Source organism: Pelmatolapia mariae, linkage group LG3_W, assembly GCF_036321145.2.
Source record: "Pelmatolapia mariae isolate MD_Pm_ZW linkage group LG3_W, Pm_UMD_F_2, whole genome shotgun sequence".
NCBI lineage: Eukaryota > Metazoa > Chordata > Actinopteri > Cichliformes > Cichlidae > Pelmatolapia > Pelmatolapia mariae.
In genome coordinates, this window is record NC_086229.1 from 52,569,339 (window position 1) to 52,591,693 (window position 22,355).

Here is a 22,355-nt window from a genome sequence, read left to right on the forward strand (position 1 = left end):
AATTAAATAATTTTCTTTTTTCTGATATCTGTATGTCAAAATTTCCACTTAACTCAAAATTTGGAGTTCGGTATCTCGAATTTTCAACTTAACTATAACTAAACAATAACTAAAGTTGAAAATAAGCTGAAATTTTATCATAATAACATTCCATTTTGAGATAACTTTCAACCTAACTCTGATGTTTTTTTTACAAACTAACACAGCAATGTTGCAGTAACAGTGTATAAAAACGAAACTAATTGTGATAAGGTTAGTATGCTGCACTATCAAATATCAAATAAAATATTATTTTATTATAGTCCGTTTGAACATGTAATATATTCACAGTGTTGTTGTTTTTTTATCATCGATGTGATCAGGTCCTGGCCTAACATTTTTTATTTAGGGTTATAGAATTTGAAACATCAAGCAGATGTAACAGAACACCAGAGGATTATCCGTCCTCTACTGTAGGGAAATACTTGATAGCTAATTAGCATTCTGCGTCAAAGATTTTGCTAGGAATAACATAGTGTGACTTAGAATACAGTTATTTGGCAATAGCTACTTGCAGCGCTGGCTGTTAAAGAGGTTTAAAAATGGACAAACCCTGGATATTTGCATGAAATTGCTTAATATTAAACACAGAAGTCAGGGTTTTTCTACAGGATGACAGGTTTATGTTAACAGACAAGCTAGCATTAGCTAACATTGAATAGAAAAAACACAATTTAGGGTTAGATTACCTAAATTAAATTATCCTTTTTGCTAATGTTGATCATAATTTCCACTGATGGCCAAATTCCAGTTAGGGCAGATGAGCTTCATTAGATGAAGCTGTTTTTCTTCAAGCTAATCATTACAATTTAGATGTGGTTGAGGCAGCATAGTGGTAATGGCCTTTATTGATTTCTATATCTACTTCACTTCATGTAATACTAACATTAAACCATCGTACTTTCATAGCAAAGATTGAAAAAGAACATTGTGAATACCTTATTATTAATAACATAAGATAACTTTGACTTAATTGCTCTGTTTGAACCAGTTATTTGCAACTGTTTACTTAAAGCAGAAGCCTTAGTTATACGTATTGAATCTGATACGTACGACAATAAAAATATAATGTATTCATGGCCATTTTGTAACGTTATTGCGATAGGGCCCCCTTCTGATGTTTTTACGTAATTTGAAGATGTCAGAGACATTACGTTACATTAGGGACCCCAAGCAAATGTTATTTCCATGGGCATCCTCTGTTGGTGTGTGGTGTCTATTTAACGTTTCATATTAAGTAGTATTAATACAACCATCAACAACCAAGTATGGTGCAATGAATGTTTGTATAAGTTTCTTGTGAGACATCGTGTACACATTGCTCAAGAGTTGTCACTGAATGTGATAGAACTACAGGTCGTAAGGGGAAAATGTGCGTTCCCCGACTGGTTAGTGACTAGTTTATGGAGGTTGCTCACTGTCCCAGGGCGAAGGTGATAGCTAAGAGGTTGCTGCACCAAAAACCTCACGGCTATGGTCACATGGTTTTCTGTAGTTTGGATGGAAGATGGTAACTTGCTTGCAAAACTAACTGCAAGCCAAGTGGTAGATAACTAGAAAAGTTAACTACCGCAAGATGGTGACGCAAGCTGTCGCAGTGGCCCGCGCGCTGCACAATTTAGCAGCTTTCTTTTTATTTTGAGTATTTTTATTTCACTTCTCCTCTGATTAGCAAGAGCACATGTGCAGTACAGTAAAACTGAACAGCTCATGGTTCTAGACCACACAAACCTGCACACTTTTGACAACAATGGCTGGGACTCAATCCCCCCTGATATCCGAAGGAATACGGACTCCAACTTCACGATACAACCGCTGAAGTGGCACAGGTGATGGAGGCATAGGAAACAGAAGATGGGGAAGAGAGCGGGGCTAAGAGCTAAGTTAAGTGCTAACCCACAAAGACCTGCTATTCCGAGTCTCTTCCTCATCAACTCACGGTCACTAAACAACAAGATGGATGAGCTATGACTGCGGACCGCCTCACGCTGTTTGGATTACTGTGCTATGATCACAGCAGAGACTTGGCTGGACTCTTTTACCCCAGACACTGCAATTGTGCTAGCGGGCCCCACTACATTCAGACCGGACAGGAACAAAGAGTCCGGTGTGACAACAACAAAGACTGGTAAAGTGTTCCCGAACCAGAAGCCATGGCTCAACAGCGAGGTGCGAGCTCTACTAAGAGCACAGGACAGTGCCTTCAAATCAGGAGACCAACAAGTCTACAAAGAGGCACGCCAATTTCTGCTTAAAGGGCATAACAGAAGCCAAGCGCAAACACACTGACACCCTAAACCAGTTCTTTGCCCGCTTTGACCAACAAAACAGGGACACCATCACCCATCCTGCTGTTTCAGAGAGGGACAACGCCCCCATCCAGCTGGAGCAGCATCAGCTCAGAGCCACACTGCGCAGAGTCAGCACGAGGAAGGCAGCTGGTCCAGACGGTGTGGCAGGAAGAGTGCTTAAAGCATGTGCAGACCAACCAGCAGAGGTTTTCACCACCATCTTCAACCTCTCACTGTTAGTCTGTAGTACCATCCTGCTTTAAGTCAGCTACCATCGTTCCAGTGCCCAAGAAGAGCATGGGGAGCTGCTTGAATGACTACCGTCCAGTTGCTTTAACATCTGTAATTGCTAAATGTTTTGAGAAACTCACCATGTTGCACATCAAAGCTGTCATCCCTGCAAACCTCGATCCATACCAATTTGCATACAAGGCAAACAGGTCAACAGAGGGTGCCATAATAACAGCTCTTCACACAACCTTCACACATCTGGACAGTAGTAACACTTATGTGAGAATGCTGTTGAATGTAAAAACCTACAGCTGCAAATGGAGAGATGCCAAACTGTGTTTCATTGTTCTGGTAACAGTGACAATAAATATCTTATCTTAGCTAATCTTATCTTAAACAAACAAAAAAATGGAGGTGGTACATCTTAAAAGTAAATGTTGTGCCTCAGCGCTATAGCCAACACACTGTAAGCAAATGGTTTTACTTTCTTGCTTGTATCACACACTTCAGAGTTTCACCACTGCTTGGAGAGGAGTTGCCAAGTGTTTGCAGACAGGTCTTCCATGCAAACTACAAGCACCAGCAGCAATCTGCTTCCGACCGTCAGCAGTCAGGTCTTTTCCTCGTGACCAGCAGTTTCCAGAAGGGTCACTGACCACTCTGGAGCTTTAGCAGTCAGTTTCACAGCAACTGGCGTCAACCACTCACCAACCAGTCAGGGATTGCAAATTTTTTCCCGAGCAACCAGCGGTGGTCTATGGCAGCCCAGTGTCACAGGTCCAAAATGGTGCATAAGTTAATGTCACGTGGTTAGTAGTCAGGTTACTGCAAAAACATGTGGCTAAACAGTTATGGCCACGTAGACTTGCCAAAATTTTAGGTTAGGTATGTAAAAAAAAAAAAAAAAAAATCCAAATTACTATACGTCTAAAGTCGGACACACCTAACTAAAATCTTGAAATGTTGAGATAATAAATGAAAACTAAAACATTTTAAATAATAACCTGAAACCCAAAATTTTGAAATAACAACCTAAAAGTTCATCTTCCTTTGCAAATATTAGCACTACTGGTATTGGTGCCAGCAGTTTAGGCATCGTGTGCAATCTGAGCTGGGAAAAAGTTACTGCTAATACTGCATGCAGCCAACCTGATGCAGTATGTGGAAACAGGTCTGTTAGATCAGTATTCAGTGAGACGGTGGAGCAGCTGAAGGATCATGTCCTCCTTAAGAGTATCCAACATGCAGGTTTCTCCTCATGGTTCGTGCTGATGGAGGCTGTTAACATGTTATGTGCCCTGTGCAGACACACGCTGCATCTCCCTCACACACACACACAGACACACACAGAGAGAAAGAGAGAGGGAGAGAGAGAGCAGGAGGAGGAGGCGGAAACCTCCATCTGCCCTGCTCGGTGACCGACCCGTCATCCTCGGGCTCGGGGAACAGACGGATCGTCTCCTCGCTGTTGTCATTTTTTAATTTTAACTTTCACATCTCTGGATGAGGAAACCGCGGGGGGGATGATGTGACCACGGGAAAAGGGAGAGGGAATTTAACACGGAGCAGATCTTCAGTCTATATATAGGCTATGCCCCGGACTGCACCACCACCACCACCTGCCCCCCCTGGTGCCGGTAAGTCACGGAGGGAAGAAGAGGTGGGAAGCTGGGAGAGAACCGTGGTGTCCCGGGGCGGGTTGGTGCTAGCCGTGCCTGGGTATCGTTGGTAACTGACCCGTGAAAATGACTTTTGAGGTCTCGTGAGGTCGGGTTACCGTTCAGCCATGTTGCAGGAGAGCGATAGGCGAGGGAGGGAGGGAGGAGGTGTGTGTGGGGGGGCCGTTGGACTCTTGACACCTGCCCTTGTTCCCCATAACTGAAGGCAGCGCGAGGGAAAACCGTTAAAATGTGTAAATTGGCAGTTAGGCGGCTCTAAATGGCGTGATGACTTTCTGACTCGGTGTGGCGGGGAGTCGGAGTGCCGTTCAGCCATGTTGCGGGGGGGGTGGGGGGCTGTACAGGAGGAGGAGGGAGGTAACTAGCTAACAGCGGGGCTCCGGGGGCTCTGACTCCGACCGACCGACCGACACCGAGAGGAACGTGAGGGGAAGGGGAGGGGGTGTTGTGGAGAAGCTGGTGCCCGATGATTGTCGCCCCCCTGCCGGATGCGGCGGCAGCAGCAGCCCGCGCGGTGTCGCTTAGAGACGGAGGCAGGAGGCAGAGCGAAACGGGGTCGACGGGGGTAGTGAGTGAACCGAGGCAATGAAGAGCCTGCCAGCCACATTTGATTTATTAAATAAAATTATTTTGTGCAATTTTTTAATTAACAAGGACCTAAATATTAAAAAGATGAAGCAGTGAATTTAGCAGGATTTTTTTTTAATTATAATTTACTATTATTATTTAATTGCTATAAAAAATAAGATTTTTATACACACACACACAAATATATATATATATATATATATATATATACATATATATATATATATATATATATATATATATATATATATATGTATTATTTGCACTTATTAATATTTTTGTGTTTCTGTCTGACTCGATTATTGACTTTTTTGATGTAGTTTTGAGTCATCATGGCGCTAAAATATTTTGATTTGGGGGTGATATTTTGACGGAGGTTTTTTTTGTTGTTGACATTTTTAAAATGAAATGTGATTTATTGTTTAAAATAGTTTTTTCAACAACAATCACGTTCATTTTATTTTAAGATTTAAATTACGTGTGTTGCAGAAAGCCTGTGTTCATTCTTTTATTTTTATTTTGCACATTTAAATTACGTAGATATTCCTACAGACACAGGCATGTTAATTTTTAAATAATTTATTTTACTTTTTCATTGATCTTTATTTTAATTACATTCCTACAATGGGACGCTGATAGATTATTATTTTTTATTCATTACATTTTTATTTACTTATTTATTTGTTTATCTCTTTATTGTTAACCTTCAAATTAAAGTATTTTCCTAGGATGCAGTCAATTTTTTTCCTTTCAGGGGCAAAAAGTGACCAAGGCTAACAGGCGGTGGTGGGTGGAGTAGTTATTGATGATCACTGATCACAACTGACGATTATTTTTTTCAACAGGAAGGTCAGGGCAGGAGGTGACGAGGCAGGGTCCGTTACCATGGTGATAACAGATGATGATTTATCCCCTTATTATTGGGCCTTATCCATTCAATAATTTATTATTCACAGATTCACTTTGTTCCTTTTCTTCTCCTCCTCCTCCTCCTCCCTTTATCTTCCTCTCCCCTGTCCTCTCTCGCCCTTCATCCTCGCTGCTTCCTCTTCCTCCCCCTCTCTCGTCCCGTTCCCCTCCGTTCGTCTTCCCTCCTCTCTCTTTCAGGTCACCAGAGCCAGCAACAGCTCGCTCTGAAGATCAAATCCTCCCTCGTTTCCTCTCTCTACGATGCTCTGCTCACGTCCATATGTTGAAGAACACACTCGTCTTATTTTAGCACCACTACCTTCCTCCTCCTCCTCCTCTTCCTCCTCTCTTGCCCTCCTCTCTTCTGAGTTTTGACTCCCCTTTTCACTCTCTCTCTCTTTGTCTCTCTCTCTCTTTCTTATTTTTTTCACACACGGAAAAAGAAAATGAAGCGTGGGTCGAGTGTGTTGCAGCCTCACTCTGATGCAGCCAAACGACACGCACACCCTGCAAACACACACACAAAGACACACACAGGCGATGACGCACAAGCCGCAGGTTCGAGCCCCTTCCCAGCAGCCACCTCTCTGTTCAGCCCTGATGTCAGCACCAAGATGGCGTCTGACCTCCTCATCAGGCTGTCAGGTAACACACACACACACACACACAGTGGGCTCTAGAGCTGCCGCCTAATGACTAATCAATCAATTGATTTGCAGATTATGTAATAATGAAAAGGATGGTTAGCTCCACCCCTAATGTCCAGAATTTCATCTTGTTTCTGTCATTTTTGTGGATGCTAATTTGTTCTCACAAACACTACAAAAGTATGTGGACAGATCTTTCTACTGTCCTGTCGTGGGAAACGGAGTTGCATGGGTGGAGTGAAACAATAATTTATTACACAAGAATAATACAGTAATACAAGAATAAATGAACAACAAGCCCATTTCCCGCGTGTCGTCCACGTTCCTGTCACTCCCTATACTGTCTTACCTAAGGAAGGCAAAGAATGGCCAAAAATAAAAGAATATATATGATAACTTGCATGGTGTTTATCCCAAAGTGAAACGCTTTATAAAGAAAAATCTAAACATAATACAATGACAAGCTTAGAAAGTAAACCGACCTCCTTCTTCCCGGCCACCTACTCCACCTGTTCTGGTGGGACACAGACGTGTTCACAACCAAAACCAGCTCATATACTATATCACCAAATGTATTCAATCCAAATCATTGAATTCAGGTGTTCCAGTCACTTCCATGGCCACAGGTGTATAAAGACAAGCACCTAGGCATGGATACTGTTTCTACAAACATTTGTGAAAGAATGGGTCGCTCTCAGGAGCTCAGTGAACTCCATGGTGGTAATGTGCAGCCCGTTCTCATTCCCAATCCTTAAAATACTGACAACTTGTCACGTCATGTCTTATGGGAACACAACAGGTAACCTTCCGTGTCCTATGATACGCGCCGGATTGTGGATGAAATTCAGTAGAATGACGCTCCTGGCGGTAACTGACGTTCCAGCTGTGTATTCCAGCCCTAACCCTAACTTTAATCCTAACTCTAGCCATAACCTTAATGGTGTTAGATTTTCCAAAGCGATTAAAGTAAAATAAATGTACATGTGCAGATTGAGTCCAAACGGTTCTCATGTTTCCTCCTTTTTCCGAACGCATAACATAGGAACATGTTGTGGCAGAAAGCATAATATACCGACGATTTGTCACATACAGTAATATGCTATGCTTTGGGAGTGGGAACGTGCTGAGGTGCCTAGTGCACGGAGATCGCCAACTTTCTGCTGAAGGTATCAGTACTGACCTCCAAACTTCACGTGCCCTCCAGATAAGCTCAAGAGCAGTGTGCAGAGAGCAGCTGAAACGTGTTCCCTGGGGTGACGAACCGCCCTTCTCCGTCTGGCAATCCGATAGGCGAGTTTGGGTCTGGCAGTTGCCAGGAGAACGGTACATGTCTAATGAGTTGAACCCTTATTTCCAGTGAAAGGAATTCTTAGTGCTTCAGCTCACCAAGACATATTGGACAATTTAATGCTCCCAACTTTGTGGGAACAGTTTTGGGCATGACCCCTTCCTGTTCCAACATGACTGCATACCCGTGCACAAAGCAGGGTCCATAAAAACATGGATGAGCGGTTTTGGTTTTGGAAGAACTTGACTGGCCTGCACTGAGCTCTGCCCTCAACATGACAGAACGCCTTTGGGATGAATTAGAGCGTGGGCCGACTTCATGTTAAACCCTATGGATTAAGAATGGGATTTGACTCAAGTTCATGTGTGTGTGAAGGAAGTCGAGGAAATACTTTTGGCAATTTAGTGGAAGATCTCCATGTGTCCCCTCTCTATAGACATACCTGAAACACCTCACCCTTAAGGCACCCAGGAGGCATCCTTGTCAGATGTCGATGTGGAGGAGCTCCCAAATGACTGAGCTCCTCACCCTGTCTTTAAGGGAGTGCCCAGACTCCTCATGCAGATAACTCATTCTGTTGGTCACTCCACACAGCTTGTGGCCATACGTGAGAGTTGAAGCCTAACTCAATCAATCTTCCCTTTCACACTGTATTCACTGGGATTGGGCAGTCGTCCCCCCCCCCCCCCAATGTTCAGTACAAAGTTACGCTCATGGGGCAGTCATCCCTTTCCTGCTGGGAATCACATCCTCAAACTTGGAGGTGCTACTCTCATTCCCTCCACTTCACATCTGGGTGCAAATCACCCAGCTGGTTCAGCTCGTTCGATAAGCCCAACTGAGCAGGGAGGTGATCTGGATACAAACCCACCTTCCACTGTGTTTGTACAGGGACAGAATAGCCTGCAACAACAAGACGTGATATCCCATACTCCTGAAACACCCCCCTACGGGAAATAATGAGGGCCACGTTTGGATACCTTCTCCACATCCATGAAACACATGTAATTATGGCTATAATATATGGGTTATTCCACAGGATGTTTCAGTAATTTTCAGTACAAAGCGGTATACTGTGCCTCCACCTAAGACTGAATGCATTTTCACTATCTTCCACTCAGCTCAGGTTTAACATGAAAAATAAAAAGAAGGACGAGGCTGTCTCACCCCGAGTTTTCAAGGTCTGCTAAGGCTATTGGTGCATACTCAAACACACCAATCAGAGAGCATACTGATGTAGAGCCACTTCAGAGATCAGAAAATGTTATTATTAAAAAGGAATTTTTGACCTAAAAGAAAATACGTATTCAGCCGCAGAACATATCTGAGCCTTATAACAGTGGTGGCACAGCCTGTAAGGTATAAATTAGCCCATCAGCATCACTAATAGGTGCAAATAATTATATTCTTTTACCACATGTGAGTACCCTGCAGGCTTTTTATGATTATTTGCTACTTTAACTTTGGCTTTTTAATACAATAACAGCATGTTATGTTGCACTTATGAAATCATAGTACTAAAATAATGAAGATGATTTTGCCTTTATTTTATTTAATACAAAAAAATAAAACAGCTGTGAGGCAGAAGAAAACATTTTGGCCTTGACAGAACGGTAGCATTCAACATCCAAGGAGTGATGGCTAAAAGCCAATGCCAAGGCACTCGGGAAATGAAAATGGTTGAAAAAGAATAACGATAATGACAGTAATAAAGACAAATAAAATTAGTAAAAGGCAACATAAGCAGAATAAACAGTCAGGTTTTAAGTTTCTTTCACGGCTGTCCTCAGGCAGACTGAGGTGTAAACACCAGAAGCTGCTTCACCTCAGGTTTTTGTCCTGCTCTTTGGAGAAACTGAAAGCCCAGAAGACCTCAGAGACCATCGTCATTCACAGATCTGAAGCAAGTGGGCGGCTGCAAGAACATGAAGTACAAGATTTTTTAAATCAATAAAAAAACAAGCATCCAATAGCAGGACTTTAAAACAGGGTGATATGTCACTCTCCAGTTGAATACTATTACTCTGGGTTTAACTCCCATTGCAGTAAATTCCTGCTGCAGGTTTTATCTGCTGGAAATGAAGAGACGTGAGCGTGTAGGTGTCCGCGTACTTCGGGCATGTGTTGCAGGAGCCTGTGCGCTCTCATGAAGGCTTGAGTGCGGTTATCAGGCTGCAATTTGACCTCTACTGTAATCTGTTTACAGTTAACTTGAATCAAATCACTCTCTCTCTCCAGAGGCCACCCAGAAGGCCCAGATGCATCCTGGGAGCCGAGAGGAAGCGGAGCAGCAGGATGAGCCAGGCGTCGCTCTCTCACCGGACAGCCCCGGGGCGAGTCCCGAGCCACCGTCCCTCACGCACACGCCTGACGGCAATGCCGCTACGGACACGCTAGCTTCAGATCTGCTCCGGAAGCTAGCAGGTACGAGTTCGCCAAAACAGTGATGAGAGATACAGCACTGTGTAAAAGTCTTGAGCCAGTCCTTATTTTTTCATGTTATGTAGGGAAATGGATGCAGTGATTTACTGGAACATGTGCAAACATACACAGCAATACAGTATATAAGGCAATAACAGAGTTTGTACAGTTCTAAGAACTTTGGAATGACCACAGTTATTCTTTAAACTCTTTTAGGCACCTTTCTTGTCATTTCTTGAAGTAGTCTTCAGGAATAGTTCTCCAGGACATTCAAAGCTCTCCTTTGGATCGTTCTTCTTTTTGTTCTGTTCTGTTTTCTTCTGGTCTGAGCTCTGAGGAGGCCAATCCATGACTGATAATGTTCCATTTTGTGTTTTTATATCCAAGTATACTTTGAATGCATTGGAAGTGTTTTGGGATTGTTGCTGACAAATGAAGCTGCTAAATTTTGATTAATTATCTCATTACACACAGTGCCACTGATTTTTAGTGCAGTTCTTATGTAGTTTGGCATGCCTCAGCTTTTCTCACTGTTTCTCAAGAATTTCTTCTTGAGAGCCACGCTAACACTGACACAATTTCTGATGGGGCTTCAGTGAACAGTAGATCAATCAACTGAAGGTCCAAGTGCATCTCTCAACTCCTATGTCAGGTCTTTGCTGTTTCTTAAGGACATGACTTTCAGATAAGCCTGCCATTTCTTTTTTTGTCCTCCACTTTTCCAGATTTCCCAGATTTGTTTAAGGATACACTGCACACCATGTCTAGACATGCCAAGATTTTAGATAAAAAAAATCTTTGGGTATGATCTTGTTAGCGCAAAAGTGCTATGTTACGCCTGTCAAACTGTGTTATTTTTAACATTTTTTATAGATTCAGCTAAAAAAATGGAAACAAATAATTGTGTGTTCTTGCAACAGGCTGCTGGTAGCAAAGTGCCTAAAGACACTGATTAAAAATGGTTATTTGCCACGTTGTCTGTTTTGTATTGGCACAACACTGGTTCATCCCTTGAGTTAGGTGCCTTTTTATGCTTGAATGATTCACAGGTCTGCGTTAAGTGGCTGAACAAAAAACAAAACAAAAAATGCTTCTGAAAATGGTCAGGAACAAGGACTGGACTGAAAATGAGTGTAAATGCAGACAATGTACAAAGAAACACTTTGAAAGACCTTCCGACAGCCTGGAGAACTACTGTCAGCACCACAAAATATAAGAAAGTCTGACTTTGAGGCAAATATAGAGAGAAAAGAGTGGTGGTTCAAGACTTTTGCACAGTACTGTAAGTCATTTCTGACTGTTGGCTTTGCGCTGGATTCCAGCCCTGCACTCCCAGTTATAAGCCTTCTGGTGTGGACGTCTTACTCACTTGTATTGGTGAACAACACAAAGTAGAGGTTCTATAGCTTGGAACCAGAACTCAGGTACCAGAGTCCAGTTGAACTGTCTGTTTTGTTTTGGGTTTTTTGTTGGTTCAGGTCAAAAACATGTTACCTCCTCTAGCTTTGAATGAACTTTCACACACTGCTTCTAATCATTTATTATTATTTCTTCCCAATCACAGAGCGTCAGGAAGTGAATGGCCATGTGGTGAGACTCAAAGAAGAAGAAGAGCCCATGGAAGTCGACACAGTAGCCCAGAGTCAAGTAGTAACAGAAGACGTTACTCTGCCTGCCCCGAAAATGGTCAATCATCACATCTTCAGTGTTAAAACAGAAGATCGGGGCCTCACTGGGAACAAGGTGGTTGAGGAGTTGCACCCCAGAGCCAAAATGGCGGATCGGTGTCTCTTTGGCCTTAAAGTAGAAGGCAAGTTCTGTGCTGAAGGATGCCCGCCTGTCTCCGCAATGGCAGACAGTGCAGTCGCTGGAGCCAAACAGTTTCACTTTCAAGTGAACATGGAGGATGTCTCTGGAACTAAGATGTCGGACCACCTTCTAACTGGAGCCAAGATGGAGGACCAGCTTCTCTTTAAAGCAAAGTTTGCCGAGCGGCCTTTCTCTGGAGTCAAGGTGACCAACAAGTTTCTCTCTGGAGTCAAAACGGAGGACCAGTTTGCTTCAGGGGCCAAGATGGAGAACCAGGGTTTCTCTGGGGTGAAGATGGAGGAGCAGCTCTTCTTTGGAGCCAAGATGGAAGACCAATTTACCTCTGGAGCCAAGATGGCTGACCAGTGCCTCAGAGCAGTGCTGTGGCAGGACATGTCAGTGAACCTGGCGTCCACACTGCTGCACCAACTGTCAGGTAACCACACAATTTTTCATGCTAAACTACAGGAGCTTTAAGATTAACCTAGATTAAATCTAAAGTTGATTGTCATGTTTTTACTGGTGAGAGTTGGTCCTTGATGCCGAAACATCAAATCTAAGAATACATAAAGCTGTCAAAAAAACAAATAAACAGAAAAACACAATCTTTCTTGAATATTTGTGAGTTGAATTTCAGAGATATTCTTTTTTTTTTCCTTGAAAATATTTATATGCTCAGTTTTGTGCAGGTCTTTGGAGGTTTTTTCACTAGTAATATAGTGAAAACCCCAATGATTGCCTGTAAGCGAGCACATGGCATCAGCTGACTTCCTTTAAACAGGAAGAAGCAGCTGTGTGAGCCGACGGGCTGCTGCAGAGAGAACAGACTGAGACTTTAGGAAACAACAGATAAGAAACCCTGCGTATCAGAGACGTGCAGCCTCAGAGGTGGAGGTAGCTGCAGAGAGAAAAATGCACATTGTCCACTGTTTGGGTTTTAGCCAAACACACAGGTTGCATCATTTTTTTCGGGTTGTACTCGAATGCGTTTCTTTTTCTGTCGCTTGTCTGCAGAGAGGGTCAGTAAGTCCAACAGTCAGCTGGTGGACAGGATGACTCCACCCATCAGAAGCAGGTAAGTGCACACTTCCATCCATCAATCAGCGGCACATTTTGACCTCTGACCTCAGTCATGACGGTATCCTGTATGTGTGCGTGTTGCTCTCTGTGTAGTCCTGTTTTGAAGGGTAACGACGACCAGCGCCGCTCTTCCCCGGCAGTGATCAGCTCCCGAACTCCTCCACTTGGTAATGCACTTTCAATTTTTCACTTTTCATTTCCAACAGCGTTTAACAACAAGCCCAGACATTTTTATCCACGCACTGCAGCACATGCATACCATTCAGGCTTCTAAATGCTGCAGATGACTTCTGCAGGCTCAGCTGGGAGAGGGATCAGAAACAAGGCGAAACGGTCTTACTTTTAGAGCTGTGAAGAAACAGAGTTTTACGTTTGTGTCCACAGTGTAATCGATTTTTGGGGGTTAGCCTCTCCACTATCAAGGTCTCACTATTCGTAGAGGCCCGAGAAGAGTTTAAACCTCGATTATACCCCGCTCCTGACGCAGACACAAAAACCAGGAGACACGCCAGAGCGGCAGTCATTTCTGTTTTACCTCTGAAGTCTGCTTGAAGGCTGCTGGCGTAGTTGGTGCATTGTAATGCAAATTATCCACAGATGAGTCCATGCAGTCACAAAAACTTGGCTCCAGTGGAACTGCAGTCCCTTAGCGGACTTAGGGATAGAGAAATTATGATCAAGGCTTTAGTCTAGGTGAAGTTTCGAGAAGTTAGATGACCTCTGCTAAAGATCCTGAATGTAACCACAGCCCAGCTGCTTTTATATAGCACAGGGGTGGGGGAACTCCAGGTTTTAGATGTGTCCTTGATCCAACACAGCTGATTTAAATGGCTAAATGACCTCCTGAACATGTTTTGAAGTTCTCCAGAGGCCTGGTAATGACCTAATCATTTGATTCATGTGTGCTGACCCAGGGTGAGATTTAAAACCTGCAGGACACTGGCCCTCGAGGCCTGGAGTTGCCTACTCATGATATAGTGCATGGATGTAAAGTCTCTCTTTATTTGGAGAGCTGACGTAGAAAATTGAAAACTTGCATCTTGGTCAGGCTTAGCTACTAAAAATACAGCTTGGTTAAGTTACGCACTACAACTACCTGGTAAATTTAAGGCACTAAAACAAGTTTAATGACATAATTTAAGAATTACATGTTTTTTGACACTTTATTTTGTAGGTTTCTGTTAATTAATCACACTGACATAATAACCTGGTTTGCACACACAGGTTAAGATTTACATGAGTGTCACAGTGTCTACATGAAAATACAGAAACTCTGCGAGGATGCTCTGCAGCTGGAGGCGGTGTAGCTCCTTGATTATTAACCGTCTCCTGGAGGTGTTTTTCTTTTTTTTATTAATGAGTCACGGCGTTATGGGTTGTTGTCATTGATGTGTTTGCCTGCCAGTCTCTGGGTAATTTGCAGTGATGGAAACTGACACTGTCAGTCAGAGTAGAAGGATTAAAGGAGCTGACGGCTGAAATAGTGATCCAGCGAAATTTACAATGAACACTGGCACAGCAGGAAGGATGTCAGGTACAAGGATGCGAGCTCCCAAACCTCCAGCTGCCTTTTTAACAGCGCACACTTCAGCATTTACAGATAAGCCCGGTGATGTTATGAATTTTTAATGCATTAGTCTGACTCTAAATACCTTCCCTAGTCGGAGAGTATGAGGCATGACTCTAAAAACAAAGCTTCCAAATATAAAGTGTCACTTTTAAGTGATGGTCACTGTTGTTTCTATTAAAGATTAATGAAACAAGGGGAAACATTTGCATGCGTTTGATACGCACTTATTCAGTGTTTCTGACAGACTAAGTGAATATTGTTGGTTGGTTATAGAGACCATCACCAGATTTTATATTTGAAGTCGGATTTTGTGAAAATTTGAATTGGAGCTGCTGATAATGAGCTGACAATCAATTATTCACCATTCAAATCAAAAGCGATGAAGTTTAACGATGAAAGGTGTTTATTTTGGGGTTAGCTGGTGACGCCTTTGATTACATATCAGGATAAAAAGTGTTCATGCTTTTATTTGTGCATCAGTATATTAGTAACAGATTTTTATTTTCATTTTAATTGAAATCTTGATTCCAGATGTAAAACACTGTTTTGTGCAAAAACTTGTTTACCTGAATTTCTACTTCAGAGGTGGAGAATGATAAAGTTTATCTAATAGTCTGTAACAACTTCAAACTTCTAATGACAGAGATGTGGAGCTGTGGCACTAGTCTTGCAGTATTAATTGTAAAAATATGAAGGTAGCTCCATCGATTGGAGTAAGCTATAAACCACTGAGAAGGTCTTTTGTCCAATTGTAGACCACCTGTTCATGGTTTCTCTGTTAGACAGACTGGATTTTAAGTATCATCATAGCTAATTCTGTCACATGCTGGTTTGTGGACCTGTTTTGAAGCCTTGAGTTTGGTGTTTTGGCGTCACCAAGAGCCAGAAGTACTTAGATGTTTGCTAATCTTTTTTAGCTCGATTCATATTCCCTGCTCGTTAGTGCTAAAATCCAGACCAAAAAAACTAGAATTTCACAAAAAATGTCTCCAAGTAACCACCGGTTACAAGTAACCACAGAGCCGGCCATATTATTTGTCAGATAAGTTCATTTAGAAACCAGAATCCAGTTCAGTTATTTAAGTTAGTGGGGGTGAAGCAGAGACTGTTTAAAAGGATAGACGTAGCTTTGGGGTTGGAAAAATAAACCTGCATTCTGCCTGAAGGCCAGCAGGTGGCGATCGCTGTGGTTTCAAAACTGGTTCTCCGATCCGACCTCTGTCAAAGCTTTTCTCTTATTTTGGGTTGTGTTTAATAGAAGATGAAGTTTTTTTGGTAAATCCTGTAATACCAAATGCAAGATTATGAAACCATTAAATGGTAAATGGACTGATTCTTATGTAGCGCTTAAAGTGTGTGCTCATTGGCTAACAATTTATAAAAATCACAAGTCATTGCAAACAGCTAGCCACTTGCATCAGATCAGGTATTTAACTTTAAGCCTTAATAAGAAGCATATTTTGATGCAATAAACGTGCTTATTTCTAACACGAATCTATGAGAATTTACTCACTTTTAGAGGCAGCCTCAAGTGGCCATTTGAGGAACTGCAACCTCTGAGGGTTTTTTTTTTTGTTTTTAAACGTTTTTTATGACCATCATAGCAAAAGTTTAAAACTTGAACTTGTTAAGGTGCTCGACCAAAAATGAAGTCTGAGCTCGTGACTTTATTTGGATCTGATTATCACCCTCTGTGTTCTGCCTGGCTGGCTCTTAGCCACCACAAACACTTTTGATCTCCTCCACTGACAGCTCTCAGCAAACACTCTCACTGAATGTGTGTGTTCAGTTTGCCTGCATTGTCTCTGTATCATTATTATTATTATTATTGCTATTATTATTACTTTTTAATGACTGCATGCTGCCTTTGTCTGCGTTATGGATGCATGCTGCTACCGGAGTGCCCTTTGGGTCTATAATAATAAAGATGGTGGTGAAGTGCGCTGACAGAGGCTACAGTCACACAGAGGTTTAGCAATAATAGCTTCCAGAGGGGCTCATCATTAAGAAGTTCTGCTGTGTATAAAAAGCAAAAATCACGCAGAATAATAAACGAATGCTCTTCTTTTTCCTCACAGAAACCCAAACCAGCCTCAGCAGACACCAAACCACAGGTTGCTCTTACTTTTTCAGGTAACACACACACACACATGCGTGTTTTCACATCTTAGTGAGGACATTGAATTGACATAATGCTTTACCTAGCCCCTTACTCTAACCATACCCTAATTGTAACCTCACTCTAAAACCACATTTTTGAGCCTCAAAAATGCCTTCAAATTTGTGAGGACGGGCGTTTGGTCCCCACAGGTATAGTGGCATGTTTTGGTCCTCACAAAGATGCTTAAACAAGTACACACACACACACACATACACCTTTACTCCTATATCTGTGAGGACCCCCTTTAAGTGCACTCCCTCGCTGACTCTATATAGCTATCTCTAATCTTTGAGTTTCAGCCTGTTTTGGGACTCACTCTTGTTTATAGCTCTGTGAGCGGTGATCCTAAATGTCACAACATTTTATCCAGCAGTAAAGCTTTCGAGCTGTTGTTTTCTGGCCTTCTGGAGAGACTGAAGTCCCCGCTTATCTTCCTGCATAGCTGCAGCTCTGCTGGATTCTCCATCTCAGTGTATTCTGCCAGCGAAGGCGTCTTTGAACATTAACTTTCTGGAGATGTTTAACAAACCGGTGGGAGATTTTTTTTTCATTGGCAGGAAGAAATTAGTACAAAGATTTCAAATCTCTGGATTTTTAAAAAAGTTTTTATCCATGCTCGGCTCGATTTTGGAGACACAACCTCGGCATCCTGGAGGCAATTTTCATGGAGAAAATTATGGTGGATTAAAATGGAGTGTGTCTGTGATCTGCAGGAACTCAAGTGTATAAAACGACACAAATACTTCTTAGTGAGTGTACGTGTTGTTGGTGTGCAATAAGGCTTTGGTCAGAAAGTGGCTCGAGAATGAAGTACGCTCTGTATACTGTAAGCAGGCTAACACACATACTATTTATAGTGTGTTAAACTAATTGAGTCCTTTTGTATTATTCTAGGGCCTTTACTTCACAATATAAAGCACCTGTTTTTGAAGTGTTGTGATTTGGCACTTTAAAAATAAAATTGGAATTGCAATTTGAAGAAATCCAAATTCAAATAAAAGATTGCCCATAAAAGTGTTTTTGGTGAGAGTGGGCTGACTTCATCTACAAAATAAACCTTACACTCACACTAACAACTCAAAAAGATGCTTTTAATATAAAAAATGGCTTCATTATAAACTAACAAAACCGTTACTGAGAGTGTGAAAAGCACTGAATGCTATTGTACTCGGCGTCCTGCTCCTTCTTCTTCTTCTGTTGTGATTTTTATCTGTGAATCAGGGTCCACAATTTTGCGTGAACTCTTACATCAGGATGTGTGACTCGATCAGGAGTAGCGTGCTGCGACTTTTGGGAGCAATTTATTGCATCGTTTTTACAAAACTTGTAAACTACAGCGCTTTTATCTGACAGAGTTAAACCCGAGCCTATTTTTGAGCGCCAGCTCTCAGCCATGCTTCATGGCGGTGGACTGAATCAGCACTTTGACATCCTCGATGGGGTTTTTATGGTCATTTTTTCACAGTTGCAGTTTACGTTTAATGAGAAATGTAGTTTTTCTCTCAGCTTTCCACATTAAAGACACCATCCACTGTGAGGTGTCAGCCTGGAGAGTTTCCCATCGTTTCAGGCCCAAACACTTTTGTCCTCCTGTTACTCTTTTCATGACGGGACTTGTAGTTTTGAGCGCCTCTCTCATAGAGAACCATCATAAAACTTCCAAAACCAGGAACACCTGTCTCCCAGAACTAATTCCACATATGAAACACTGAAACACAGATGAAGAGGTGGGTTTTAAGAGGACATGGAAAAACGAACGAGGTCACCGCTCGTAGTGAAAGCTTTTCTTTGTGGCTCCATTCTGTGAGTTTGTTTAAGGGATTGAAGAACCAGGAAACTGTTAATACTGTTCACCTGATATTTGTCTACCTGTGTCCTCTAATCACGCTAATCACTCATTGTTACATAAACGAGGTTCACTATGATCTGATTATCTCCAGCTGTCATGTATTTCACCTTCTCTTCATGCTAAAAGTGAGAAATGAAATCATTTCCTGGTGTTATGTCTCATTTCTTAAACCCTCTAAGATCTGAAGCCTGTATATAAAGCCAAACCAGCTTTATCCATAAAACACTTTAAACAACAGCTGAACAAAGTGCTTGAGGTTAAAGATAGAATAAAAATACAAAAATAAAATAAAATACAAAAATAAATAAACTAATAATAATGTAATATAATGCACTTTTGAAAACAAAAGTGCATTACAAGCATAATTACAACAAAATAATAACAAATTAAGACCAACTCTTATACCATACATAAGCGGTTCCCAACCCCCGGGCCACAGACTGGTACCGGTCCGTGAGTCGTTTGGTACCGGGCCGCGAGAGTTGAGGCTCGGGTGTGAAATTTATGGTTTTCAGGGTTTTTATCATTAATTCGGTTTCCCTGGACCTTTACCCATGTTGTAGTTGTGTATCTTACTTTGAAAGAAATATTTACGTGTTACCATAGCGACCTGAGAGCATTAAGGGGCAGAGAGGAGGCTGTTACTCTGAATGTTGTTGGCGCATTTCAGGAGGATGCTGCTAATAAAGTTACACAATTACACAGTGAATTCACGTTTAATATCATATTTACAAAATACCACCGTTTTTGTCTTGGTCGTATCGTTTTATTTTGTTGTATTTGTCTGCGACACCTTAAAGGCCGTTCCATGACATTAAGCCGGTCCGTGGCGCAAAAAAGGTTGGGGACACATACATAACCGATGAAGAGGTGGGTTTTAAGAGGTGACTTAAAAATGGACAGTGAAGAAGAATATAAAGCACCAACCCTCCCAGTTCAGACAAGTTCAAAGAGCACGCTAGAAAAACCAAAACCTGCACCTGATTGGTTGCTGTCCTCTCCCACAGTGAGTCCCGCTTTGACCGCTTGGAGATTCATAGACAAACATCTGTTACCGTCAATTATGTGTTACAAGCTTTTGTCGTGTGCTCGCCTTCCAGGTGTCACGTGTGCGGCTTTGAGACCGAAGGACAGGCCCTTTTCCAGAGTCACATGACCGAACACCGCCAATGGGAGCACAGATCCTTCTCGCTGCACTGCTGCGTGTGCGACCACTCGACCAATCAGGAGGCAGAGATGAGGGCTCACGTCTGCACGCACATTCAGGGCAACGCAGTAGAAGTGAGGTAGGTGTAGGGATCCCTAACGACACCCCCCCCCCCCCGGATACGTGACCACACATCCACGTGTCAGCACATGATCACATCGTTAAATTAAAATTTACTATTTTTTATTGTTTTTAAGCAAAACAACCCCAAATCTTATATGACAAATGACAATAATGATATTTTATCTTTTGGACAATCTTTTTACAACAATCTATCATATCAATAGTAAAAATAATCATGTCTGCAGTCTGACAGTACTCCTTTGAGGCATTAATACGACCTTACAAAAAGTTTTCTGTGTATGACTTATTAAATAAGTGGAAAGAACATCTAATAAAACGTACTTTAAACGTAAAATAAAACCTTTAAGGTGAAAGTCGAGGCTGAGGAGAATCAGTTTCTAAATCTTTGCTCAGTTACTGTGGAAACAGACTATAAACTCTGATATGAAGAAGTAAACTGAACTAACCAGTAAGATTGTGAAGACACACAGGTAGAGCTTTTATTGATACATTTAAATTCTTCATTGAATGGATTTAAAACTAATTTGTTGATGTTACGTGTTGATGTTACATGCAGGTGAGTGTGCTTTCTGTCAGCATCCTCGTGTAATGTGTGGGTCATTAACTCCTCCCTCTACCTTTCCTGACTCCCAGATGCCCTGTTACCCTTCCTGCTACAGCTTCCACCTCCAGCAGCGGTGCTCCGGCAGTTGCCACGGCAACCCAGCCAGAGACAAGCACCTCAGAGCATCGCTGCCGCATCTGCCAGAGGTCGTTTCCAGGGCAACAGGAGCTGCTGGTTCACTTCCAGGGTCATCGCCAGGGCAACCAGTACCGCTGTGACCGGTGTGGCCACCTGACCCGGACAGCCAACAAGCTGGTGGAGCACGTGCGCGTGCACACGGGGGAGCGACCGTTCACCTGTGACCTCTGCCCCTACAGCGCCAAGCGGCGGGACAGTCTGCGCCTGCACTGCAAGGTCAAACACGCCGCGCACTTCTTCAACGGGGGCGCGGCGGACGCACCCGCCGACGTGCACACGCACCGGTCATACGTGCATGCAGACAATCAGCGCTCGAACAAGCACGTCCAGCGGCTGCACACACCGCCAAGCGCTCACACCGCTGCATCCTCCTCCTCTGTTCCTCCTCCTCCTCTTCTTCTTCACCCATCGCTGTCCGACCGCGCCGGATGGAGGGATTTGTCTCCTCTACTCCCGATCACGACCCTCATCTCTCTGAAACAGCGCTCTCCTTCATCTTCCTCCTCCTCCTCTTCATCTTTCTCTACCAAACACTCTTTTCTTGGTTACCTCGGCCTGACAACTTCTTTGTAAAGCCTCCCTGCTTTTGGTCCTCCTCTCTTCGTCTCCTTCTCCTCTTCCTCCTTTTCTCTTCTATCCATCCTCTGGACTCTTAAAGCGATGGATGTAAAGCTCTGTAATGTATCCAAGGTACTGTCACTCAGCACTATGTATTAGAATGTCAAACAGCACTGAAAACACACCGATAAGGAACGTTTTTGAATTTATTCAACTTTTGCATCATGCTCGTGATTTTTGCTGCATTCCTGCCTGCTTTAGCCCGTCATATAATCACTGAACTCTTAGCTATTTAACCGTGTGACATATTTATTGCCTGTCTCTCTTGTCCTCCAGAAACCTTGAACTTAAAAAGTCTCATTTTATTATAAATTGTTCTAATCAGAAACACGAGATGCTGTGAAGTAAGGGTCATTTATTGAGATGATGAGATAATGTTGAGGGTGAGATAGTTTGTTTTTCTTTTAAAACACAATGTGTTTTTTAGACATTTTTTTTTAAAAAAAGCAGCTGACTTCAAAAAAACATGATTAAAGGAAGAAAATAAGAGTTGACAGCATTTCTAGCAGCTCTTTAAGGCAATATCTATATGAAGGTTTACTTAACTGTTTACTTTGAGTTCAGCATGCTAACTGTTCCACAGTACAATGCTAATATAGCAGGTATGATGCTAATCGTATTCTATGTTCTTATTTTGTTATGTGAACATGCTAACTTTTGCTAATTATCGGCAGTGAGAACAAACTACTGCTACTACTGAGAATGTCCTTAGTTTGGTATGCTTATATATTAATTTTTGCTAATTAACCACTGAGGCTAATGGGAATGTCTTTAGTTTTATTGTTGTATTATTTGCTTATTGCTGCTGAGACTTCTTTTTTTACTTGGTATAAATGTCTTTAGTCTAGCTTTTTAGTATGGTTATGATGGCGATTTAATACTAAAAAAATGCAGTTCAGCTAAGGGTTATATATATATATGTCTTTAACTTAGATTGTTACTGCGCTAATATTTGCAATTTATCACAACAAACAATGCCGCTTAAATTGATGAGAAGGGTGTTAGTTTAACATGCTGTTTAGCACTAAACACAATATACAAGTGAGGCTGATGGGAATGCCTTGTGCTGATTTTTAGCATTGATAATGTTGACCATATCTTGCTGTGGCATGTGAACATGCTAACCTTTGCTAATTTGCACT

General features: G+C 42.2%; 1 protein-coding gene across 2 annotated transcripts; it reads left to right on the forward strand.

Annotated features, from left to right (window-relative positions):
* Positions 1-3,983: 3,983 nt before the first annotated feature.
* On the forward strand, positions 3,984-21,779 carry LOC134616900 (zinc finger protein 827-like). 2 transcript variants are annotated; one of them, XM_063461970.1, is made up of 9 exons: positions 3,984-4,198; positions 5,936-6,382; positions 9,911-10,096; positions 11,658-12,338; positions 12,917-12,977; positions 13,076-13,149; positions 16,631-16,685; positions 19,663-19,848; positions 20,487-21,779. In XM_063461970.1, the coding sequence occupies exons 2-9, from the start codon at positions 6,184-6,186 to the stop codon at positions 21,166-21,168; spliced, it is 2,124 nt and encodes a 707-aa protein (XP_063318040.1). In that variant the 5' UTR covers positions 3,984-4,198; positions 5,936-6,183; the 3' UTR covers positions 21,169-21,779. The 2 variants fall into 2 exon arrangements, with proteins under 2 accessions (XP_063318040.1, XP_063318048.1); XM_063461978.1 differs by having other exon boundaries at positions 6,181-6,382.
* The last annotated feature ends 576 nt before the right edge of the window (positions 21,780-22,355 follow it).

Coding starts and splice junctions, on each gene's coding strand:
- LOC134616900 (XM_063461970.1), top strand. CDS start 6,184: ATGAAGCGTGGGTCGAGTGTGTTGCAGCCTCACTCTGATGCAGCCAAA. Junction 6,383..9,910: donor CCTCCTCATCAGGCTGTCAG/GTAACACACACA, acceptor CTCTCTCTCCAG/AGGCCACCCAGAAGGCCCAG. Junction 19,849..20,486: donor GGCAACGCAGTAGAAGTGAG/GTAGGTGTAGGG, acceptor CCTGACTCCCAG/ATGCCCTGTTACCCTTCCTG.